We start from the raw sequence: 27,043 nt of genomic DNA, 5'->3' as shown, positions 1-27,043 counted from the left end.
GATGGTTTTCACTGGAAAAACAGAAGCTGATGGACAACCTGATAGAGGTCTACAAAATTATGAGAGGCATAGATAGGGTGAAATAATCAGAGGCTTTTCCCAGAGTGGAAAAGTCAGCGAGAAGACGGCACAGGTTTAAAGTGAGAGGGGGAAAGTTTAGGAGAGAAGTGCAGGGAAAATTTTTCATACAGAGGGTGGTGAGGGCCTGGAATGCACTGCCAGTGGAGATGGTGGGAGCAGACGTGTTAGCAGCATTAAAGGCATATCTTGGTAGACACATGAATGTTAGGCGAACAGAGGAATAGAAACTGCGTATTGCCAATAGGTAGCAGATCTAAATAATGATTTAGGAATTAACACAAGCTTGGTGGGCCAACTGTTGTATTGTATTGTATTGTATTATATTTTCATCCAAATAATTTATATATATTATAAACAGCATAGGCCCTGGTACTAATCATTGCAGAACACTATTGTATGTCTCCAAGACAGCAGAGGAGTAGCAGCACAGCATGCAGGCTTCTACCCAGAGTCAATCTGCTCTGTTCACTTTTACTTTTCTTTCTTCCTTCACACCATAATTTTTCTTATTTTATCTACTAGAAGAGTATAAAGAAAGTAGGAGTATACTTAAAAGGGAAATCAGGAGGGCAAAATGGGGACATGAGATAGCTTTGGCAAATAGAATTCAGGAGAATCCAAAGGGTTTTTTCAAATATATTAAGGACAAAAGGGTAACTATGGAGAGAATAGGGCCCCTCAAAGATAAGCAAGGCAGCCTTTGTGTGGAGCCACAGAAAATGGGAGAGATACTAAATGAATATTTTGCATCCATATTTACTGTGGAAAAAGATATGCAACATATAGTCTGTAGGGAAATAGATGTTGCAAAATGTCCAGATTACAGAGGAGTAAGTGCTGGATGTCTTGAAACGGTTAAAGATGGATAAATCCCCAGGACCTGATCAAGTGTACCCGAGAACTCTGTGGGAAGCTAGAGAAGTGATTGCTGGGCCTCTTGCTGAGATATCTGTATCATCAATAGTCACAGGTGAGGTGCCGGAAGACTGGAGGTTGGCAAACGTGGTGCCACTGTTTAAGAAAGGTGGTAAAGACAAGCCAGGGAACTAGAGAATGGTGAGCCTGACCTCAGTGGTGGGCAAATTGTTGAAGGGAATCCTGAGGGACAGGATGTACATGTATTTGGAAAGGAGAAAGTGAAGACTGCAGATGCTGGAGATCAGAGCTGAAAAATGTGTTGCTGGAAAAGCGCAGCAGGTCAGGCAGCATCCAAGGAGCAGGAGAATCGATGTTTCGGGCATAAGCCCTTCTTCAGGAATCCTGAAGAAGGGCTTATGCCCGAAACATCGATTCTCCTGCTCCTTGGATGTATTTGGAAAGGCAAGGACTGATTAGGGATAGTCAACATGGCTTTGTGCATGGAAAATCATGTCTCACAAACTTGATTGAGTTTTTTGAAGAAGTAACAAAGAAGATTGATGAGGGCAGAGCAGTAGATGTGATCTATATGGACTTCAGTAAGGCGTTCGACAAGGTTCCCCATTGGAGACTGATTAGCAAGGTTAGATCTCATGGAATACAGGGAGAGCTAGCCATTTGGATAGAGGAGAAAGTGAGGTCTGCAGATGCTGGAGATCAGAGCTGAAAATGTGTTGCTGGAAAAGCGCAGCAGGTCAGGCAGCATCCAAGGATCAGGAAATTCGACGTTTCGGGCATAAGCCCTTCATCAGGAATGAGGAAAGTGTGTCCAGCAGGCTAAGATAAAAGGTAGGGAGGAGGGACTTGGGGGAGGGGTGATGGAGATGTGATAGGTGGAAGGAGGTCAAGGTGAGGGTGATAGGCCAGAGTGGGGTGGGGGCAGAGAGGTCAGGAAGAAGGTTGCAGGTTAGGAAGGCGGTGTTGAGTTCGAGGATAGAGAACTGGCTCAAAGGTAGAAGACAGAGGGTGGTGGTGGAGGGTTGTTTTTCAGATTGGAGGCCTGTGACCAGTGGAGTGCCACAAGGATCAGTGCTGAACCCTCTACTTTTTGTCATTTACATAAATGATTTGGTGGCGCACATAAGAGGTACAGTTAGTAAGTTTGCAGATGACACCAAAATTGGAGGTGTAGTGGACAGTGAAGAAGGTTACCTCAGATTACAACAGGATCTGGACCAGATGGGCGAATGGGCTGAGAAGTGGCAGATGGAGTTTAATTCGGATAAATGCAAGGTGCTGCATTTTGGGAAAGCAAATCTTAGCAGGACTTATACACTTAATGGTTAGGTCCTAGGGAGTGTTGCTGAACAAAGAGACCTTGGAGTGGAGGTTCATAGCTCCTTGAAAGTGGAGTCGCAGGTAGATAGGATAGTGAAGAAGGCATTTGGTATGCTTTCCTTTATTGGTCAGAGTATTGAGTACAGGAGTTGGGAGGTCATGTTGAGGGCACTGTTGGAATATTGCGTGCAATTCTGGTCTCCTTCCAATCAGAAAGATGTTGTGAAACTTGAAAGGGTTCAGAAAAGATTTACAAGGATGTTACCGGGGTTGGAGGATCTGATCTACAGGGAGAGGCTGAACAGGCTGGGACTGTTTTCCCTAGAGCATCGGAGGCTGAGGGGTGACTTTATAGAGGTTTACATGGGATTGTATTCATTGGAGTTTAGACGATTGAGGGGAGACTTAATATAAACTTACAAGATAATACATGGCTTGGAAAGGGTGAACGCTAGGAAATTGTTTCAATTAGGCGAGGAGACTAGGACCCGTGGACACAGCCTTAGAATTAGAGGGGGTCAATTCAGAACAGAAATGCGGAGACATTCCTTCAACCAGAGAGTGGTGGGTCTGTGGAATTCATTGCTGCAGAGTGCAGTGGAGGCTGGGACGCTAAATGTCTTCAAGGCAGAGATTGATAGATTCTTGATGTCATGAGGAATTAAGGGCTACGGGGAGAATGCTGGTAAGTGGAGTTGAAATGCCCATCAGCCATGATTGAATGGCAGAGTGGATTTGATGGACCGAATGTCCTTACTTCTACTCCTATGTCTTATGGTCTTACAAAATTATGAGGGGCATGGATAGGATAAATAGGACTCCAGAACTAGAGGGCATAGGTTTAGGGTGAGAGGGGAAAGATATAAAAGAGACCTAAGGGGCAACTTTTTCACGCAGAGGGTGGTACGTGTATGGAATGAGCTGCCAGAGGATGTGGTAGAGGTTGGTACAATTGCAATATTTAAGAGGCATTTGGATGGGTATATGAATAGGAAGGGTTTAGAGAGATATGGGCCAGATGCTGGCAGGTGGGACTAGATTGGGTTGGGATATCTAGTCAGCATGGACAGGTTAGACCAAAGGATCTGTTTCCATGCTGTACATCTCTATGACTCTATTTACCTCCTATGGCAAGATCGAACCAGTGTGTGCTACAGTGAGAGAATATGGAGTAACTTGAGCCAGCATGGAAGAACGAGAGAGTGAGACCAACATAGAGGAGAGGGAGCCTAGCGAAGGAGGTCCCCTGGCATCTGCAATGGTGCCCAAATTTCCCAGCTTCTTGGGGAGATCGATCCAGCACAGAGAAGATCGAACCCTGCGTGGCTAAGCTCTTAAGAAGGACTGCAATGTTGAACTTTTAACTTTATTTCTTTAATTTTATGCTTTATACCAAGAAGCGCTTTATCATTGAATTTTTAACTATATTTCCTTATTTTTCTACTTTGGCCCTAAGATTTTGTACCAAGGTACATTGATACCTAGGCACCTAAGGTGGCGCCAGGAATGGTGACATTGCGCATTTGTAGAACAAAGAACAATACAGCACAAGAACAGGCCCTTGGGCCTTCCAAGTCTGTGCCAACACATTTCCATGCTAAAACAGTCCTCATTTACAGGATCCATATCCCTCTATCCCCTTGCTATACATGTATTCGTCCAGGTGCTTCTTGAATACTGCTGTTGTATCTGCTTCCACCACTACCTCTGGCAACACATTCTATGTGCACACCACTGCTTGTGTGAAAAACTTGCATCACACATCTCCTTTAAAGCCCACAACCCTCCCTGTACCTTGAACTTGTGTTCCTTAGTAATTGACTACTCTACCTGAGGAAAAAGCCTCATACTTTCAATTCTCTTCATGCCATTTGATTTATAAACTTCTATTGGGTCACCCCTCAATCTCCTGCATTCCAGTGGAAACAAACACAGTCTATCAATCTTTCTTCATGGCTAAAATCACCCATACCGGGCAACATCCTGACAAGTCTTTTCTGTAGCTTTTCCTTCTGGTGTGTGATAACCAGACCTGTACAGAGTATTCTAAGTGTGGCCTAATTAAAGTTTTATAAGGCTGCAGCATAACTTGCCTATCCTTATACTGAATGCCCCCTGCAATGAAGGCAAGTATGTTATTGGCCTTTTTTTAAGCTATCTTATCTACCTGGACTTCCACCTTCAGTGATTTGTGGACCTGCACACCCACATCCCTCCGCAAATCTATACTCCTAAGGATCCTGCTATTCGCTGTATAATTTCCATCTGTACTTGACCTCCCAAAATGCATAACCTCATATTTGTCCCAATTAAACTCCATCTGCCATTTTTCTGCCCGTGCATTCCAACTGATCTATATCCTGCTGTATCCTCTGACAATCCTCCTCACTATCTGCAACTCCACCAATCTTTGTATCATCCTCAAATTTATTAATTAGACCAGCCACCTTTTCCTCCAAATTATTCATGTGGGCCACTAACAGCAGAGGTCCCAGCTCTTGGGGAATAAGGCAGGGTAGGCAACTGAGTTGTCAGTGGGGAAACACTTTGGAGCAAGTGACCTTAATCTTATGTGTTTTTAAAATAGTGGTGGAAAAGGATAGACTGGATCTAAGAGTTAAAGTTCTAAATTTTGACGGTATTAGGCAAGATTTCAAAAATTGATTGGAGGCAGATATCCACAAGTAAAGGGACAACTGGAAAGTGGGAAGCCTTCAAAGATGAGATAATAAGAGTCCAGAGACTGTATGTTCCTGTGACGGACAAGGCTGGTAGGTGTAGGGAATGCCTGATGACTGGAGAAATTGAGGTTTTGATTTTTTAAAGTATATGTCAAATATACACAGTAGGAATCGAGTGAATCTCTCGAACAAAGACAGTGGGTGTATACATAAGAACCAGGAAGACAAAAAGGGGACATGAGCAAGCTTTGGCAATTAGCATTAAGGAGAATCCAAAGGGTTTCGACAATTACATCAAGGACAAAAGGGTAACCAGGGAGGGTATGTGGTCCTTTAATGATCAGCAAGGCCACCTATTTGTGGAGCTGCAGGAGATGGGAGAAAATGCTAATGAAATATTCTGCATCAGTGTTTACTATGGAGAAGGATATGGAAGATAGAGAACTTGGAGAAATAAATAGCGACATCTTGAAAAATGTCCATGTTACAGAAGAGGAGGTACAGAATATCTTAAAACGCATAAAGGTGGATAAGTGCCTAGGATTAGATTTTTTTTTTAGATTAGATTTACAGTGTGGAAACAGGCCCTTCGGCCCAACAAGTCCACACCGACCCGCCGAAGCGAAACCCACCCATACCCCTACATTTACCCCTTACCTAACACTACGGACAATTTAGCATGGCCAATTCACCTGACCCGCACATCTTTGGACTGTGGGAGGAAACCGGAGTACCCGGAGGAAACCCACGCTGACACGGGGAGAACGTGCAAACTCCACACAGTCAGTCGCCTGAGTCGGGAATTGAACCCGGGTCTTCAGGCGCTGTGAGGCAGCAGTGCTAACCACTGTGCCACCGTGCCGCCCACTAATCAACTGATCAACTTTACCTTAGAACTCTGTGGGAAGCTAGGGAAGTGATTGCTGGGCCTCTTGCTGAGATATTTATATCACTGATAGCCACAGGTGAGGTGCCAGAAGACTGGAGGTTGGCTAACATGGTGCCACTATTTAAGAAAGGTGGTAAGGAAAAGCCAGTGAACTATAGACCAGTGAGCCTGACATTGGTGGTGGGCAAATTGTTGGAGGGAATCCTGAGGGACAGGATTAACACGTATTTGGAAAGGCAAGGACTAATTAGGGATAGGAGAAAGTGAAGACTGCAGATGCTAGAGATCAGAGTCAAAGAGTGTGGTGCTGGAAAGGCACAGCCAGTCAGGCAGCAACCGAGGAGCAGGAGACTTGATGTTTCGAGCATAAGCTCTTTATCAGGAATCCACAATACTGACGAAGAGCTTATGCTCAAAACATCAACTCTTTTGCTCCTCAGATGCTGCCTGACTAGCTGTGCTTTTCCAGCAGGACACTTTTTGACACTAGTTATGGATAGTTAGCATGGCTATGTGCCTGGCAAGTCGTGATCACTAACTTGATTGAGTTTTTTTGAAGAAGTAACGAAGAGGATTGAGGAGGGCGTGATCCATATGGACTTCAGTAAGGTGTTTGAAAAGGTTCCTCATGGTAGACTAGTTAACAAGATTAGATGACTTGGAATACAGGGAGAATTAGCCATTTGGATACAGAACTGGTTCTAGGATAAAAGACAGAGTGATGATGGAGGGTTGCTTTTCAGATTGCAGGTCTGTGACCAGCGGTGTGCTAGAAGGATCAGTGCTGGCTCAACTGTTTTGTCATTTTATTAAATGATTTGAATGTGAATGTAGGAGAATGGTTAGTAAGTTTTCAGGTGACACTAAAATTGGAGATGTAGTGGATGGTGAGATGTTACTTCAGAATACAATGGGACCTTGATCAGATGGGCTAATGGACTGAGGAGTGGCAGATGGAGTTTAATTTAAGAAATGTGAGGTGCATTTTGGAAAAGCAAGTCAGGGCAGGACTTATACGCTTAATGGTAAGGTCCTGGGGACTGTTGCTGAACAAAGAGACCTTTGAGTGCAGGTTCATAGCTCCTTGAAAGTGGAGTTGCAGCAGACAACATAGTGAAGAAGGCCTTTGGTATGTGCGCCTTTATTGGTCAGTGCATTGAGTATGAGTTGGGAGGTCATGTGGCTGTACATGACATTGATTAGGTCACTTTTGGAATCCTGCGTGCACTTCTGGTCTCCCTGCCATAGGAAGGGTGTTGTGAAACTTGAAAGGGTTCACAAAAGATTTAAGGATGTTGCCAGGGTTGAGCTAAAGGGAGGGGCTGTATAGGCTGGAGCTATTTTTCCTGGACCATCGAAAGCTGAGGGGTAACTTCAGAAGTTTAGAAAATCATGAGGGACATGGATAGGATGATTGGTCATGGTCTTTTCCCCAGGGTTGGGGAGCCAAAACTTTGAGGGCAAAGGTCTAAGGTGAAAAAAAGATTTAAAAGGACGTAAGGGGCAATTTTTTCATGCAGTTGGTGGTGCATGTATGGAATGAGCTGCCAGAGGAAGTGGTGGAGGCTGGTACAATTGCAACATTTAAAAAGCTTCTGGATGGGTATATGTATAGGAAGGGTTTAGAGGGATATAGGCCAAGTGCTGGAGATGGGACTAGATTTAGAATATCTGGTTGGCATGGATTAAAGGGTCTGTTTCCATGCTGTAAGGCTCTATGACTCACTGATTCCTGTGGAACAACACTAGTCACAACCCTCCATTCCAAAAAGCATCTTTCCATTGCTACCCTCTGTCTCCTAAGATTAAGCCAGTTCTGTATCCACGTTGCCAGCTCACCCTTGATACCATGTGACTTCACCTTTTGTACCAGTCTGCCATAAAGGGCCTTGTCAAAGGCTTTAATGAACTTTGTGTTGACAACATCAACCGCTTTTCCCTCAGTCATCTTCGGTGCCTCCTCAAGAAACGCGAACAAGCTAGTGAGGCACGATCTTGCCCTTTATTCACAGTATTCTTGTATTCCTGTACTTGTGTATAAGTGACAACAAAATTGAATTCTAATTCTAATTGGTCACAAACCTCTATTCAGAAAACCACCCCACTACTCCTACCCTGTGTCTTCTTTGACCAGGCCAATTTTGAATCCAACTTGCCAACTCACCATTAAGAAATCAACTAGGCAAAAGTAAGGACTGCAGATGCTGGAAACCAGAGTTTAGATTGGAGTGGTACTGGAAAGTACAGCAGGTCAGGCAGCATCGAGGAGCAGGAAAATTGAAAAACAGGAAAATCCTGATGAAGGGCTTTTGCCTGAAACATCGATTTTCCTGGTTCTCGGATGCTGCCTGACCTGCTATACTTTCCAGTACCACTCTAATCTTAACTCACCATGGATCCATTGCAGTTTGATCTTCTGGACCTTGTTTGAGAGACCTTGTCAAATGCTTTAGTAAAGCCAATGTAGGCAGCATCCACCACCTTACCCTCATTAATCATCTTCTTCACTTCCCTCAAAAAAATTCAATCATGTTTGAGAGTCAAGACTTCCCTGCATAAAGCCAGAAGTCAATTTTTCTCCAAATGCAAGTAAACCCCTGTTCTTAAGAATCTTTGTCAATAATTTCCTGATTTATTTCTGTTGCACTTAGAGTCATAGAGAGCATGGAAACAGACCCTTTGGTCCAACTAATCCATGCCGAACAGATAACCTAACCTAATCTAGTCCCATTTGCCAGCACTTGGTTCATATCCCTCTAAACCCTTCCTATTTGTATATCCATCCAGATGTCTTTGCTTGAATTAAGAAACAATGTTGAGTACTCTCCAGTCTTCTAGGACCTTCCCTGTGGCTAAAGATGTTACAAAGATTTCTGTCAAGGCCCTAGCCTTGCTTTGTTACTTGAAACCAACTAGCAATCCATTCTCATATTTAAACTTATTCATTAATCTTGAGAAGATTTGTATCTCAGGTTATAGATGAAGTCATGGATTCATTTGCTGAACTGGTGTGTATTTCTTCAAATGTTTGTTGCCTTGCTAGACAACAGTGCATCTTTGAGAAGGTGTTGGTGGTCTGTTCCGTCTGGTATTTATAGTCTCTGTTTGTATGTACGGGGTCCAGAGTTGAGAGTGTGGTGCTGGAAAAGCACAGCAGGTCAGGCAGCGTCTGAGGAGCAGGAGATTCAATGCTTCGGGCATAATCCCTTCATCAGGAATTCCTGATTGCGACTCTGTTCTCCAGCATCTGCAGTCCCTGCTTTCTCCTAGTATAGGGGGTCCAGTTCAATGTGTCTATTGATAAGAGTGGTTGGAGTGCCAGGCTTCGAGGAATTCTTTGGCGTGTCTCTGTTTTGCCTGAGCTAGGATGGTTACATTGTCCCAGTTGAATTTGTCCTTTGTTGTCTGTGTGGTTGAAAATGAGAGCGTGCTGGTCGTGTATGGTAGTGGCAAGCTGATGTTCATGCACTTGTGTGGTCAGTTTTATTCCTGTTTGTCCTATGTAGTATTTTTCACTGTCTTTGCATGGTATCTTGTAGATAACTAACCCTTATCAAAGATGCACTGATGATGTCACCTAGAGAGGTGACAAAACATTTGCAGAAAAACACACCTGCTCAGCAAATGAATCCACGACTTTATTCATTAATCTATAAGGACATCTCATTGCCAGTCTTCTTGAAAGTTGCAGTGTATTACATCTATTGCATTTCTATTATCTATTCTCTGTTAGCTTCTTGAACGATTCAATAAGATCAGTCAAGCAAGATTTCCCCTGTGAAATTAGTGATTATATTTTTATTTTATTGATGTTCTTCTATTCCATTACTTTTTCTACTACATTTGTTGGTCTACTGATCTATAATTTCTTGACGTTTTCTGCCTGTTTTTTAAATATAGGAATTACATTACCTATCTGTTTTCCTTCTTCCCTTTTCAAATATTCAAGTAATGTCTCTGCTATTTCTTCCCTAAATTCTTTTGAAATGCTTAGAAGCAGAAGCAGTAGTTTTAACTCATTGTAAGTTGTGTTAAATAAAATTTTTATATCATTGCTAAGTCTATTCCTTCCCATACTGGTTACCAAAGGTTAATATTTGTTATTTGAGAGTCAGTTTCAATAGCTTGCTGATAAAATACTTTGGACAAAGAACATGTTTAAACTATTCATGAAAGCAGTGTTCTGTTCCTTGTCTAAAGGTTATTCTGGAAATGGGTGCCTACATATACTATAAATTTGGGAGAAATTAAAATTGTGCCTAAAACTGATGTTAAATGGCAGAGTGGTAGCTGTGCATTCTCGTCTTTGCTGGTCTGAAGTCTCATTCAAATTTGATTTCTCACATCACCCCTGCTCCTCTTACTTTAGTACCTGTGTACTTTTAGTATCCCACACCTAAAGGCACCTGAAAGATAACTAGACTACCACAGATAAACCTTCTAACCTGTGAGGAAAAAAAGAATCAACACACAGCTGGTATGTATTTATTTGGATAACAATGGAACCAAATGTTTTATCAATATTTAGGTGAGTGCATATTCATCTGCACAGCATGTACACCTTGCTTTAATGACTATTGATTTTTTTCAAAGCAATTGTAATGCAGCCGAGTGTTTGTAATCTAGTGAGATAAAATATCAAAATCAGTGTTCTTTTTCTAGTTGAAAATTCAGCTGAAAAATTGTAATCCAATGCTGATGACAGCAAATATATAACTTATAAATACACAACATAAAAACAAAATGTTGTGAAACATTGAAAACTGAAACTGGACTGAGAAAAAATAATTAGCATTTCATCAGAACTTTGATTAAAGGGCATCGACCTGAAACTTTAACTCTTTCTCCCTCTCAGAGATGCAGCCTGACCTGCTGAGTATTTCCAGCATTATGTTTTATATGCTAGTTTTATATGCTAGTTTTATATGGAAAAAAATGAGTTTGAATAATCAGGGAAGCAAAGGTTGATAGGGCTGTAGGATTGCTTAGGAACTATTACCTGAGAGACTTGTCATTTTGAATGAATAGAAGTTAGATTATAGTCAGGTATCAACAATGTAAACAAATGTCAATTTTGGCACAGTGCATTACAAATCTTTGTTCAGAAAGATAACTTTTATTTATTAATAAACAAGCTTACCTCAGCAGATATGCTACAATTTTACAATATTTTGATCTCTGCTTTATTACTGAAGCTCACCACTTTGCCCAAAAGTCCTACATTGTACTGTTCTCTAAATTGGCTGTCCAAGTAAACTTTAGATGACGTATCAAATCTATAAATGTTGGCAGTCTTCTCCACCTTTAGGAAGTATGTAATTCAATTAATATTGTCACGACATGGGGTGAACCCTTCTGTTAATTAAACCAAACACCCAGAAAAGCTTACCTCACCTCATAATCTGTTAAAATATGAGAGGCAGAGAACTCCCAAATTCTATTATTTAAAGAAAATAATATCAATTTATTCTTTAAGTCCATAAGTGAACATTAAACAATAACTATAAACCCGTCTTTCTCTTAACTGCTAATTACCTGCCTCCAACTCTATAAACAGTACACTGTTTCAATAAAACACTTATTAATATTACATCAACTTAATTTCAAAACCGTTGTCTTCGGTGTCTTTCTTTTTCCGGCTGAAGATTTCCCTGGGTCGTCTTCTTTCTTTTTACTGCGAATATGTTTCATGTGAAAAGGTACTTGTGATAAAAAATGTTTCCTAATTCCATGGGTCTCTCTGGCGGTTGCTCAGTCTCCAATTTTCAAAATGTCCGCATTTTATACCCCAACATTGAATCGACTCATTGGTTCAATGTTGGCAAAACCATAAATTCAAACGCTAATTGGGTTTTAGTATCCTGGGGCATAATTTAAACTGGTTAAATTCAAATTGTTGTCAAACAGCAACCAACTGAGGTATCCATTTCACTGTCAAATGTTATATATTTCCAATTTTCCAGTACACTTAGACTGCCATCTAGTCAAAACACAGGTGCTTGTAAGCTCTCAGTGCAAAACAGCATTCAATCTCTCTTAAAGGTAGAGTATATGCCTTCAAATTAATAACAATATAAAAAACCAAATTTGATAATGCAGTGCAAAACTAATTACAGGATTCACAAGCTAAATGACAAGTATGAAAAAGATTCATTTTAGAATATTATTTCCAGCGTGACACCTTAGTTTCCCTATCACAATGTGCAATGCCATTTGACTAATTCCAAAATAACATCTCTACTGCTTTAACAACTCCCTCACAACATTCTGGCAATAATCCTGAAGACTGTGATCCAGACCATGCTGCACCCCTAGCCAATACAGTTCCAGTGTAGCTACAATGCCACTACATAGAAATTTGCTGGCAGTCCTGCACGTAAAAAGCAGAACAAATCCAGCTCAATTGCCATCCTATCAGTCTACTCTCAGCCTTTAGTAAAGTGATGGAAGAGGTCATCAAAAGTGCTATCAAGCAGCATGAGCAATAACCTGCTCACTAATGCTCTGATTAAGAGCTTATGCTCGAACCATCTACTCTCCTGTTCCTCGGATGCTGCCTGACCAGCTGTGCTTTTCCAGCACCACACTCTTCAATTGAGATCGAGGACAACAGAGCACTGAATCCTCATCTGAGAGTTGATCTGTGCAGACAATGCAGCACCAGCAGAGAAACATCGAAAATAGTTGCGGGAGAACGCTATTCGGCCCTTCGAGCCAGCGCCACCATTCGATATGATCATAGGCTGATTAGGCAACCTCAGTATCCCATTCCTTGTTCTCCCCATACCACTTGATTCCCTTTAGCCGAGGAAGTCATCTTTCACAATCTGCCCAAAACTGCACACAATGCTTACGGTGTGGCCTCACTGAGGCCCTGTATAACTGCAGCAAACCAAACCTACTCCTAAACTTGAATCCTCTTGCCATTAGCCTTCCTCATCACCTGCATGTCAACCTTCAGTGATTGTTCCACCATAACACCCAGGGTCTCAGTGCACTTCATCCTTTTCCTTAACTACCACCATTCTGATAATAATCTGCCTTCGTGTTTTTGCAACCTCATATTTATCAACATTATATTGCGTTTGTCAAGTATTTGCTCACTCAGCAAGCCTACCCAAGTCACCCCTCTGCCTCTTAACATCCTCAGAGCACATACTGCCACTCAGCTTAGTGTCATCTGCAAATTTGGAGATATTGCATTCCTTTGTCCAAATCGTTAATGTATGCTGTGAACAGCTGGGGTTCCAGCACTGGACCCTGACTTGTCACTGCCTGCCACTGTGAAAAGGCCCTGTCCATTCCAACTCTCTGCTTCCTGCCTGCCGACCAGTTCTGTAACCATATCAATACATTACTCCAGTACCATGAGCTTTAATTTTCCTAACTAATCTTTTGTGTGGAACCTTGTCAAAAGCAATTAATATTAATGGATATCTTTAGTAACAAACACTCTCTTGTGCCTATAAAGGATTTAATTTGACTATCAGCATTAGGAAGACACATTTTATGGTGCAAAATGTTATCGTAATACTATCAAGTGATTCTGGTGGTTTTAATAATCCTACATACTTGGCTCCACAATCACCAAAAGTCTATCATTTGTCACTGAAATCAATACCTGTAATGCAAAAAAAACTGCAGCTGTCATGCCTATGTTAAGTAAATATGTGTGTAACAACAGCAATCTGATTTATAAGTTTGAATTCAGAGTGTATCAAGCCTTTGTCCTTGGCATATCCTCCACAGTGGTGAGACCCAAACAATATATGTTAGACAGGATGAAAGGCTAAACAGTTTCCACCTTCACTGACATGGACATATTTTCAGTATCTCATGACAGGACATGGTCATCTCAGAGAAGAGATGGATTAGACTAGTCTAGTTAGAATATGCTGTATGCTAAGCCAACAAAGTTAAGCTGGCACAGACATGTTCAAAATATGGATGACAGCTGTTTACCCAAAGATCTTCTGAACAGTGAAATACCCACTAAATTAGAACCTCCTGGGCTATCACACATGTACTACATGCATCATTGTCCACATTGGAACTAACGACATTGGAAGGGAAAAGATTGAGACTCGGAAGGGAGATTACAGAGAGTTAGGCAGAAATTTAAAAAGGAGGTCCTCAAGGGTAGTAATATCTGGATTACTCCCAGTGCTATGAGCTAGTGAGGGCAGGAATAGGAGGATAGAGCAGATGAATGCATAACTGAGGAGCTGGTGTATGGGAGAAGGATTCACATTTTTGGATCATCGGAATCTCTTTTGGGGTAGAAGTGACCTGTACACGAAGGACGGATTGCACCTAAATTGGAAGGGAACTAATGTACTGGCAGGGAAATTTGCTAGAACTGCTTGGGAGGATTTAAACTAACAAGGTGGGGGTTGGGACCCAAGGAGATAGTGAGGAAAGAGATCGATCTGAGACGGGTACAGCTGAGAACAGAAGTGAGTCAAACAGTCAGGGCAGACAGGGACAAGGTAGGACTAATAAATTGAACTGCATTTATTCAATTCAAGGGGCCTAACAGAGAAGGCAGATGAACTCGGGGCATGGTTAGTAACATGAGATTGGGATATCATAGCAATTATGGAAACAGGCTCAGGGGTGGGCAGGACTGGCAGCTTAATGTTCCAGGATACAAATGCTACAGGAAGGATAGAAAGGGAGGCAAGAGAGGAGGGGGAGTAGCATTTTTGATAAGGAATAGCATTACAGCTGTGCTGAGGGAGGATATTCCTGGAAATTATTTGGGTGGAACTGAGAAATAAGAAAGGGATGATCACCTTATTGGGATTGTATTATAGACCCCCCAATAGTCAGAGGGAAATTGAAAAACAAACTTGTAAGGAGATCTCAGCTATCTGTAAGAATAATAGGGTAGTTATGGTAGGGGATTTTAACTTTGCAAACATCGACTGGGACTGCCATAGTGTTAAAGGTTTAGATGGAGAGGAATTTCTTAAGTGTGTACAAGACAATTTTCTGATTCAGTATGTGGATGTAGCTACTAGAGAAGGTGCAAAACTTGACCTACTCTTTGGAAATAAGGCAGGGCAGGTGGCTGAGGGGTCAGTGGGAGAGCACTTTGGGGCCAGTGATAATAATTCTATTCGTTTTAAAATAGAGTTGGATAAGGATAGACCAGATCTAAACGTTGAACTTCTAAATTGGAGAAAGGCCAATTTTGATGGTATTAGGCAAGAACTTTTGAAAGCTGATTGGAGGCAGATGTTCGCAGGTAAAGGGATGGCTGGAAAATGGGAAGCCTTCAGAAATGAAATAACGAGAATCCAGAGAAAGTATATTCCTGTCAGGGTGAAAGGGAAGGCTGGTAGGTATAGGGAATGCTGGATGACTAAAGAAATTGAGGGTTTGGTTAAGAAAAAGAAGGAAGCATACATTAGGTATAGACAGGATAGATCGAGTGAATCCTTAGAAGAGTATAAAGAAAGTAGGAGTATACTTAAGAGGGAAATCAGGAGGGCAAAATGGGGACATGAGATAGCTTTGGCAAATAGAATTAAGGAGAATCCAAAGGGTTTTTACAAATATATTAAGGACAAAAGTGTAACTAGGGAGAGAATAGGGCCCCTCACAGATAAGCAAGGCGGCCTTTGTGTGGAGCCACAGAAAATGGGAGAGATACTAAATGAATATTTTGCATCAGTATTTACTGTGGAAAAGGATTTGGGAGATAGATGGTGACATCTTGCAAAATGTCCAGACTACAGAGGAGTAAGTGCTGGATGTCTTGAAACGGTTAAAGATGGATAAATCCCCAGGACCTGATCAGGTGTACCCGAGAACTCTGTGGGAAGCCAGAGAAGTGATTGTTGGGCCTCTTGCTGAGATATTTGTATCATCGATAGTCACAGGTGAAGTGCCGGATGACTGGAGGTTGGCAAACGTGGTGCCACTGTTTAAGAAGGGTGGTAAAGACAAGCCAGGTAACTATAGACCGGTGAGCCTGACCTCAGTGGTGGCCAAATTGTTGGAGGGAATCCAGAGGTACAGGATGTACATGTATTTGGAAAGGCAAGGACTGATTTGGGATAGTCAAATGGCATTGTGCATGGGAAATCATGTCTCACAAACTTGATTGAGCTTTTTGAAGAAGTAAAAAAGAGGTTTGATGAGGGCAGAGCAGTAGATGTGATCTATTTGGACTTCAGTAAGGTGTTCGACAGGGTTCCCCATGGGAGACTGATTAGCAAGGTTAGATCTCATGGAATACAGAGAGAACTAGCCATTTGGATACAGAACTGGCTCAAAGGTAGAAGACAGAGAGTGGGTGGAGGGTTGTTTTTCAGATTGGAGGCCTGTGACCAGTGGAGTGCCACAAGGATCGGTGCTGGGCCCTCTACTTTTTGCCATTTACACAAATGATTTGGTGGCGAGCATAAGAGGTACAGTTAGTAAGTTTGCAGATGACACCAAAATTGGAGGTGTAGTGGACAGCGAAGAGGGTTACCTCAGATTACAACAGGATCTGGACCAGATGGGCCAATGGGCTGAGAAGTGGCAGATGGAGTTTAATTAGGATAAATGTGAGGTACTGCATTTTGGGAAAGCAAATCTTAGCAGGACTTATACACTTAATGGTAAAGTCCTAGGGAGTGTAGCTGAACAAAGATACCTTGGAGTGCAGGTTCATAGCTCCTTGAAAGTGAAGTCACAGGTAGATAGGATAGTGAAGAAGGTGTTTGGTATGCTTTCCTTTATTGGTCAAAGTATTGAGTACAGGAGTTGGGAGGTCATGTTGCGGCTGTACAGGACATTGTTTCGGCCACGGTTGGAATATTGCGTGCAATTCTGGTCTCCTTCCTATTGGAAAGATGTTGTGAAACTTGAAAGGGTTCAGAAAAGATTTACAAGGATGTTGCTAGCGTTGGAGGATCTGATCTACAGGGAGAGGCTGAACAGGCTTGGACTGATTTCCCTGGAGCGTTGGAGGCTGAGGGGTGACCTTATAGAGGTTTACGAAATTATGAGGGGCATAGATAGGATAAATAGACAAAATCTTTTCCCTGGGGTTGGGGAGTCCAGAGCTAGAGGGCATAGGTTTAGGGTGAGAGGGGAAAGATATAAAAGAGACCTAAGGGGCAACATTTTCACGCAGAGGATGGTACGTGTATGGAATGAGCTGCCGGAGGATGTGGTGGAGGCTGGTACAATTGCAACATTTTAAGAGGCATTTGGATGGGTATATGAATAGGAAGGGTTTGGAGGGATATGGGCAGGGTGCTGACAGGTGAGACTAGATTGGGTTGAGATAACTGGTCGGCATGGACGGGTTGGACCGAAAGGTCTGTTTCCATGCTGTACATCTCTATGACTCTATGTGGCCCATCGAGTCTGCTCCACTATTCATTGAGATCATGGATGATCTGGTAATCTTCAAATCCATTTTTGTGCCTTTTCCCAATAACCCTTAATTCGCTTATGTATCTACTGCAGCGTTGAATATGCTGAACCCATCCCTGCTGTAAAGAATTCAACAGATTAATTACCTCCAAGTGAAGAAATGTTTGTTGTAAATAGGAGATCCCTTATTCAACATTATGTCCTCTGGTAGCAGATTCTTTCATGACAGGAAGCAGTTTATCCAAATCTAAATTCTCAAGTCCCCTAGAAATCTTGAATGTTTCAATAAAGATAGCTCTGAGTCTTCTTAACTACAATGTGTATAGTCGCAACCTGCTTGGTCTCTCCTCACAAGGCAATCCCTCCTTATCCAGAATCAAACTAGATTGATTGCGACTGCCTTCAATACCAGCATATCTTCCTTTAGATAAGGGGATCAAAAATATATTCTAGCTATGATTTGACTAGTGGCTTGTATAGTTTTGGCAAGACCTCCCTGTTTTTATGCTCTGTTTTCCATGAAATAAACACCAACATTCCATTTGCCTTCCATATTACCTGCTGAACTTAGTATGCTCACTTTTTGTGATGCAGGCCTACAAGCAAGATAAAAAAGAGCAAAGATTGACAACTGGAAGCAGTCATCAATAGCTGTTACCTCTAGAAGATGTTTGGAATGGTTTTCAAAGAGGTGACGAGAAATAAAAGGCTCAACTTGCCATGAGGAAGGACCAAAGAAGAGAGAGATCAGAAATGTTTGCATTATTTCTGCCTATGTCTTTCTCTGCAACAAAGAGTTCCATGTCAGAATAGGGCAATTAAGTCACACTAAGTGATGTTTAAGTATTAACCATCACTACAAGCCATTGCTATCATACTCAGTAGGCTGCCAGTCTGCAAATGTTATGGACTTGTCTTGTTCCTAACCTCCATGTTGTTCACTTACTGAGTATATTTAATCAATGACTCCCTCCTTGAATTGACCATTTCTACCCTTTCCTACAGGGATGGTATGTATGATTAAAATAGACCTACATGAAACAAAACTGAAAAATGTTAACTTTTTTTAATTGGCATGAAAATCATATTATCAGGCATATTAACAATAAATAAACAAGATAAATGTATACATTGTTTATTTTAAAATATTGAGTAGTTAAGCTTAATGCTAAATGTTTAAATTATGTAAATGAGTAGATCCCATTTTGTGTAACATGCTACTTCACTTGTTTACTTGATGGGAGATATTGTGATCATCAAAGCTGAATCTTAATTGGGATTCAGATTAACCATGTGAATGATTTAATTATTCACTTGTTTTATCTGATGAGTAAAAGCTCCTTGTTAGTGACGATCATAGTAAAGGTCATTCATTAATCACTTTTCCTCTCTCTCTCTCTCTCTCCATGAAAACCTGACCAGAATTTTTAGTAGCCTATTATACATTTTACATTTAGGTATTCTCAATAACACACTTCTATTTTAAATATGTTTTACCAAGTATAAAAATGCACATATCTGAATCTCAGTAAGATACTCTTCCCAATAAATACTTCAATGCTCATGTTTTTATAATTTTTTTTCTAGTATCTTATCCAATACAGTCATTTATTGTTGATCTTGTAATACTTAATTAAACTAGTAGGTCTAAAGTAAATCAACTCAATTTTGTAATATTGAATTGCACTTACAGCTTGTTTTGAAGTAGACATGTAGTTACTCTGCCAGCCATTTTTTGTAACGCACCTACAACTATTGTTATAGAAAATACATGCATTGATTGTAAATGACATTCAGTAGGTCTGTGGAAGAATTGGGTTTAGTGGGCCAAATCCTGCAACTAATTCTTGTAGATATTTTCTAACCAACCTGTTCAGAGACTATATAAGACACCTCTGGAAAAGATGGTACTTGAACTTGGGTCCCAGAGATAGAGACATTACAACTGACCATAAAAGCCCCAACTTTTTAGATCAAACTGTTCAAACATGTTATTCCTGTAGCAGGTGGAACAGAACCCAGGTCTTCTGGCTCATAGGTTAGGATACTGCCCCTGGACCACAAGACCCCAAATTGTAATTCATATTTGATTGTAAATAAAGCTTTTTTTTAAACAACCTACTCTGACATGTTATGACCAACCTCTCAACCTAGTGAGGGTTGAACCCACCCCTGCTGGCTCAGAGAAAGGGATGCTACTACTGCTTTACAAGAATCCCAGTAACTCAGTGTATTTTTCTATCTGCTCTTACTTTATTAATATTAGCTCCAAATTTCTATTTGCCAAACTTCATCTTCAACACTGTCACACCCCTTCCTGCCACCCCTGCAAACAAACAAGCCATCTGCCATAGTGGTTCACTGCTGATGATTCACCAGCATTTTATTTAAGAGAGCCTACTAGGCTGAGAACATGGATGAACAGCACATCTGCTCTGTCTTATATCAAAATCTCTACTCCATAGGGTCATGGGAAAAGTACAAAAACTAGCTAGCCAATTATTTACCTTACAATGTAGAGTATCTCTTCTAATACTACAAAGCTGACTCAGACGTTGTACAGATTATTGAAGAAAACCGATTATTGAAGCTCCTTCAAGATAGCGTTTCAGTTAAGAGAAATGTTGAAAATGCTATAGTCAGTGCTTGAAAAAAATCATATTGATATTGCATATAAGAAGCCAGTAACCTGGGTAGAACACTTCCAGACCTATTGTCAACAATCTGTGACAGTGTACTTATAACTAATGAAGGTATGTTTCCTGTGCATCGTGCAGTTGATTCTCTGTTTCCTTCAAGATTAGTTGTCTGAACTGTTCCCTCGGCCAGCAGGAAAATTTTATTTCCAATAAAGAAGTTCCAGGAAACTAAAATTGAAATCAATCCACTCCAATTTTAGCCATAGCATCTGTGCACTCCTTACTTCTGCGTATAAGATCTTTTATAGACAAGCAGAAGGCTGGAGGAACACAGCAAGCCAGGTAGCATCAGGAGGTGGAGAAGTCAGTGTTTCGGGTATAACTTAAGATCTATTAACCATCAAGTCTGCTGGGAATTTATACAGGCTGGTTAAGTAAAAATTCACTTTAAAGCCAATCTCCACTTGATAGCTTACTAACGATAATCCATTTTTCTACTTTTTCTCTCCATGTACTCTAAATCTATCTATTCACTCACTCCTTCTTCATGTCCCCCACCACCCATCACCAGCATAATACCATCTTATTCTAGCTGCTGTCAGGACTTTCACTCTGTTTTCTCTGCACACCTGCTCAGTCTCTGTTTTTGTGTGGTTGAAATATAAGATTAATTCATTCATCCATATCAGCAATGAATTACCCTCCCATATGTTTCAGGGTAATACTGGAAAGCCATCCAACATAGTACAATATTAGCTGCCAGTTCATTTGTCAATCTGTTCTGCCATACAAAATGATACAGCTCCAAATGCCTGACAGTATTTACTATATGCATATCTTATAAAAGTAGAGGCCATGAGGTATCCTCGTGCTATGCAGTAAAGACTAAGTGTCTCTAAACCTTTCAGTCAGCAATGTTTTGCTCCTCATGTTTTATCTTATCCCACATACAAAATGTTTAATAATAAATAAAAGGAAATACAGTGGATGCTGGAGGTCTGAAACAGAGGAAATACTGGAGAAACTCAGCATTCTGGCAGCATCTATGGAGATAGAGAAACAGAGTTGATGTTTCGAGTCCAGTATGACTCTTCTTCAGAACAAAATGGATTACTATGGTTTGTCGTCTCTAATTCCATATAAATGCAATCTTGCACAAGGGTTATGCTCCGTAAGACCAGAAGGAAGCCATTGAGGTATTTTTTGTGCCCTCACTTCGGTAAGGCAATTTAAAATTGCTGGCATGGTGCCTCAGTGGTTAGCACTGCTGCCTCACGGCGCCAGGGACCCGGGTTCAGTTCCAGCTTTGGGTGACTGATTGTGTGTAGTTTGCACATTCTCCCTGTGTCTGCATGGGTTTTCTCTGGGTGCTCTGATTTCTTCCCATAATTCAAGATGTGCAGATTAGGTGAATTGGCTGTGCTAAATTGTCCGTAGTGATCAGGGATGCGTCAGTTCGATGCATTAGGGATAAATGTAGGGGAATAGATCTGGGAGGGTCGGTGTGGACTTGTTGGGCCGAAGGGCCTGTTTCTACACTGTAGGGATTCTAATTCTAAAACTGCTCTGGCTTCCCCGCCCTCGTCCTACAGCCCTGAAACCTCATCTGCTTCCAATATTTATATAATATTCCTGCAAAAGATGCAATAATCTTTTCATGCAGTTATGATGGCAAAGCATTACAAGAATCAAATAGCCACATCATGGTTTAAACTGAGTTTAATTCATTGCAAAAAGGACAGTTTGATCTGTGAATAAATAAGAGTTGGATATGTAGGCATAGGGATGTTCTTTTAATGGGTAAATTTAATCAACTAAATATATTTTACAACCTGTGTTGGAAAACATAATCATGGCATCAAGAAGATCGTGAGAGGTCGTGCTTATCTTGACCTGTTATTTGTTAACAGCCTAAGTGTTGTGCAGGAAATGGAAATTATTGCAATTATGCTAAAACATGTTAACACAATCTGGTAGGTGATGTGATTAACATGTTTTTAGAATGAAGTATATAATCGTTAACATTCCCAATGACTCCATGATAGACCTAGTTGATTTTGATTTTCATTCTTGATGTTTTAAAGTCAATGTCAGGCTGGCATTTGTTCCCATTCCAACTGTCTTGAGAACCACTGCTGATGTTTAACCCAACTGAATGGCCATACTTAAGATTCAGCCACGTTGTGTGGGATTTGAATCTTGCATAGACTGTAAAAGGTCAGATGATTTCCTTCCCTAAACAATTATTTTGTATCCATGGATTTTACAGTAATTAATTGTTTCGGGTCATTTTTATTGATACTTGCTTTTCCTGTAAACAGAATCATAAAATACTAAAGAGAAGAACATTCAGTCTATCATGAAAATAGTAATGATTTTCACTTTCAATTCTAACAGTAACTTTCCAGAATGATTACTTCCTCAAGATTCTAAATATTCACAATGAAAAACATGAACAACTTGTCCACCTGAAATCAAGATACAATAAATAAAATCAATGGCTTTGATGTTATTTAGACGGTAATTCTAAAAAAAACTGAAATGAAGCAAAGTAAATCATTGTCCAGGGATGGATTATATGGTAAAGAGCTGAGAGAGACAAAGATAGCCAAAGTCTGTTTCCATGCTGTACATCTCTATGACTATGACTAAGGAACACTGAGTTGTTATAGTACTGGACACTGGAGGGACAGTAGCAAATTGGGATCAAACAAGCATGTGCCCAATTTTCCAACTATGATAAAACAAATACAGGCAATATAAATTTACTTGATCCTGCTCGTAGAAGTGGAGAGATGGGGAAAATGGTGCACTCTAGGTTCTTTCTGAATAAATGCATTAAGATGGGAGTAATAAGATTCTTCAGTAATAATCTTACAATTTTGTAGCATTTGTAATATATATTCAATATAGTGTAGAAAAGTATATATTTATGGATTATGAGAATTAGAAAAATGGAATTGTTTTGACATTACTTGGTTCAAGAAGAATTTATCTTGTGATTTCTTTTAAAAGAAAATCAAGACTTGAGAACTGTGGGTTATTTATTGTTTACTGGGAAAACAAATGATTTCGGAAAAGGAGACAACTCAAAGCTTTTAGGAAGCGATAAAAGAATTATTTTATAACCTTAATGAAAATGAAACATACTTGGAGAGAAATTAGCGAGTTTTGAGAAGATTTGTAGTTCAGATTGAGGTTGTGGATGTATGTTTGCTCATTGAGATAGCAGGTTCGTTTTCAGACATTTCATCACCATACTAGGTAGCAGCATCAGTGAGCCTCTGGATGAAGCACTGGTGGTATAGCCTGCTTACTATTTATATGTTTGAGTTTCCTTGGGTTGTTGATGTCATTTCTTGTGCTGGTCATTTCCTGTGGTGAAGTTATTTCCTTTCTTTTTCTGAGTATGGTAAATGGGATCCAAGTCAATGTGTTTGTTGATAGAGTTCCGGTTGGAATGCCATGCTTCTAGGAATTCTCGTGTGTGTTTCTGTTTGGCCTCACCTAGGATGGATGTGTTGTCCCAGTCGAAGTAGTGTAAGGATACTAGTGAGAGTGGGTCATGGATTCCAAAATGTCTATCATCCAAACACATTAACTTGGATCCCATTTACCACCACCTGACATTACCATAGGAAATTACATCACCACAGGAAATGACATCAACAACGCAAGGAAACCCAAACTTATAAATAGAAAGCGGGCTATACCACCAGTGCTTCACCTAGATGCTCATTGAAGATGTTACTTAGTATGGTGACAAAACGCCTGAAAATGAACCTTCCAGCTTGGAGAGAAATGCTAAGATCTGTGCCAGCATCAACTTGCAATAGTCCCTATTTTTGATTTACCACAGACTTTGGAATTGTTGGCTGTTGGGGAGGGAAAACATGACCCTTTCTGCCTCTCCCAAGTAAGTAAACAATAACCTTTAAAAGAAAACCAATAGAAGAGTTATCTCAGTGAAATTTTTGTTGTGAAACTGAGGATATTCCAGAAATCAGTATCTCTGATCTCCTCAAACTCTGAAATCCAAGGAACTGAATCTAACTGATCTTCCAACTGAAGTGAGGACTTTCTATCACTCTGTAGCCAACAACTTGATCACATCAGTGGAAAGCCAAAAGATTTGCAAAACTCATCTCATTCTAACTTTTAATTTTGGACTTTTGCATGTGGAATGAACTGCCAGATGAAATGGTAGCTGCAAATGCAGTTCAGCATTTAAAATACATTTGCATAAGTACATGAATATGAAAGGTTTAGAGGGATATGGCAAAGCGCAGGCAAGCAGGACTAGTTTAGTTTGAGAAACTTCCTTGGTATGGACAAGTTGGACCAAAGAGTCTGTTTCCATGCTGTATGACACTCTGTACCAGGGTGTTGTTTGTGTTTCTCATTTTTCTTCCCACCCATTGTACATCTACAGAACTGTGTATATCTTGTCTCTGTATGACCACAGTACTCAAACACCAGAGAGAAATTTCTTTCTCAATCACCACCTAAATGTATGACTTTCAATTATTGGTCTTTCGTGAGAGTTTGATAGACATTTTCTTGATTAGGCACACAACTGAGCTCTAATATTTTTAGCTTCAAATAACCCATTCAAGGTTCTATACAAACATTTCTGCTCTGGCACTTTCAGCTAAATATTTTTCAAAGGAATTACCAAACTTTTCTGAACTCACTTCTTTCTCTAGAAGAAACTGCATCATATAGATGTAACATCTAACTTCAATCAGGATTTGTGAACTGAAACCAAAAGCTTTCAAAGCTATGGTCTATTTCAATAAACCAAAAAAGAAATCCCTAAAGTTCTAACTCCAGCAAGCTGTTCTTCATTGTTTACTCTGAATGCTTGTAAACCACTCTGTGAACAAATCATGAGCCGGGTGTGCACTCCCTTATGGATTTTAATGAATGGCTGAAACCCATCAAATTGTCTTCCACCTGAAGCTGACCAGGTGCCTAATCTCTAGCTGCTTCTTCAATCAGCTCGAGGGGTGTAAGTGATCTGCTTACCCGATTATGCTACTATGTCTATACTAGAAAGAGAATCCAGTGAGATGAAAGTCTCCGAGCTGGTGGAGGGTGCAATTGAAAGCCTTGCTTGTGCATTTTCTGAGGGTTCAGTGAGTTCCTCCTTAGATATAGAGGTTGTGTCAGCAATGTTGTTGTTTGAAGCAACTGGGTCTCACTCATATCTGCACAACAGAAATAATCATTTGTGAAAATGGGAAATATTGTTCAGAATAACAGTGAATTTTACTATTGTTAATGGGAGAGCAGCACAGCACTCAGTTGGCTGGACCTGAAGCTGGTGGCTTTTTCACAAGTTTGGTCACCTTTTTCCCAGCATCTTATCATCAGAAGAAGTGGGGAGCTTAATGTCCACCATACCATGGCTGGTCTTTAGCTTCTTTTCCCAATTAGGAAAGATTTTTTTCCAGGAATGCCAGAAAGGGTGGAGTTGAATATGTTAGTAGACTGAGGATACAGGTGGTGAGGTGTCCTCTGAATGAATAGACAAGTCAGAAAGGCTCAGTAATTTGGAAGGATGAGGTGGGTGAAAGGCATTGATAGATATGCTGTGTGCAATAAGAGTTGCAATCCATGAGAGGTGTGTGCAGAGGCAATTAGTGGTGGTAGACATGTCATTAATTTTCTGGCACTATTGGGCAATTCTTTTATCCTAAGACACTTCAGTGATCTGGCTGACTGGTGACATTAGCTTATCAACCACTGTCAACCATCACTTCCAGGTAACAAAGAAACAGGCTGACAACAATGGCACTGCAGAATATGAAGGGCATTCCTGGCTTGTATAGTGTTATATGCTTTGGCTTAAATGTGGTACTAGCAGCATAAATGTTGCAAAAATTAGCAGTAGCAAGGACTGCACTTGATCCTGCCATGCAGTTGCAAGAACTAGGTGTGTGAAACCTATTTGCACAATTTAGTGAACTTAAAAGTAGATGATTGTATGAGTAACAGTGACATCTCATGGCAGATCACCTTCCATGAATCATACTGAAGATGGGTAAAGTTCACCGAAGATGACTCTGGCTCAGGAACTGTTGCTGCAGTAGAGAAACTACTATAATTTAGCTAAAAGATGTGGTAACTGATAACTGGACTTCAATAAAATATTGGCCAGTCAACATGGATTCAGTAATTAGTGTTTGACGAGCCTTAGTCTGTTTTGAAAGATGTAACTAGTAGAAAATGGAGAAACCAGTAGACAGCATGGGATTTTCAGAAGCCTTTTGATAAAAGGTCCCAGAGGTCAGTAAACAAATTTGGATTTTTTGATTAAAAAAAAAGAGTAAACCCAATGGAATAGGGAGAGTAGAAATAAAAAAGTCTATTAGTCTATGCAGACTTAAGTATTAAAAACAGGATATGGAAAGAGTGAGAAAATGACATTGAGGTGAACTCAGTCTCCAGTGCCATTCAAAGAAGCGGCCTGTTCCTATATGCCATCCTTCAAGGTATAAATTGGTTGAGTTATTTGTGGGGAAACAGCAGCAAGAAATACACTTTTTCAAATGAAGCCATTCCTAGTGTAAAACTTGATCCATAATAATGTTCATTAAGATAAAGATGCACTGAAGAATGAAATAATATTTAGTCTTTTTCTGGGGTACCATTAATAGATTCTCAATTCCAATTTAATCACCCTGCACACAGTGTCACCATGACTGGATTTATACTCAAAATGCAAGAATGTTTATTATTTCAGTTCTTTAATTCAAAGTTTAAAACATTGTCACCAGTGCCTTCCTACTGGCATTATTTTTTAAATAATTGAAAAAATTTCTCCTTTTTCCTATTAATTATGCTGTGGTTTAAATTCAATTTTCATGAGTTAGAGTAGTAAATATGGCTTTTGGATCTTCATACTAGGAAATTGCTCGCCATCTACGACCTTGCAGTTTGCGTGCCCTTTTTGGCAAGAACAAAGTTCAGAATGCAGTACATTGCACTGACCTCCCCGAAGATGGAGTTCTGGAGGTGAGCAAAAGTTTTAATTAGCAAATTAGCTCTGAGTAAACAGTAGAGGATCTACAGGCCAGATATAAGTGTGGCCCAGTGGTGGTGTCCCTTTCCCTAGAAGCAGCAGTAGCCTAGGATCAAGACAACCTGTAATATGTAACAGGTAAGTGGATTAGAAA

General features: G+C 40.5%; 1 protein-coding gene across 4 annotated transcripts in view; it reads left to right on the top strand.

Moving 5' to 3' along the window:
- The window catches only part of nme7 (NME/NM23 family member 7), a 162,880-nt gene that overhangs the window by 135,356 nt on the left and 481 nt on the right, over positions 1 to 27,043 (top strand). For 3 of the 4 annotated variants that reach the window (XM_060833577.1, XM_060833579.1, XM_060833578.1), the window contains one exon: positions 26,775 to 26,882. In XM_060833577.1, coding sequence (XP_060689560.1) covers positions 26,775 to 26,882 — 108 coding nt within the window. Of the gene's footprint in view, positions 1 to 17,817; positions 18,275 to 26,774; positions 26,883 to 27,043 lie in introns of those variants that run through there. The other variant, XM_060833581.1, reaches the window with a different exon arrangement.

Source organism: Hemiscyllium ocellatum, chromosome 12 (assembly GCF_020745735.1).
Source record: "Hemiscyllium ocellatum isolate sHemOce1 chromosome 12, sHemOce1.pat.X.cur, whole genome shotgun sequence".
Taxonomy (NCBI): Eukaryota; Metazoa; Chordata; class Chondrichthyes; order Orectolobiformes; family Hemiscylliidae; genus Hemiscyllium; species Hemiscyllium ocellatum.
Note: the sequence above shows the minus strand (reverse complement) of the source record. Positions and strands in the feature narration are given on the sequence as shown.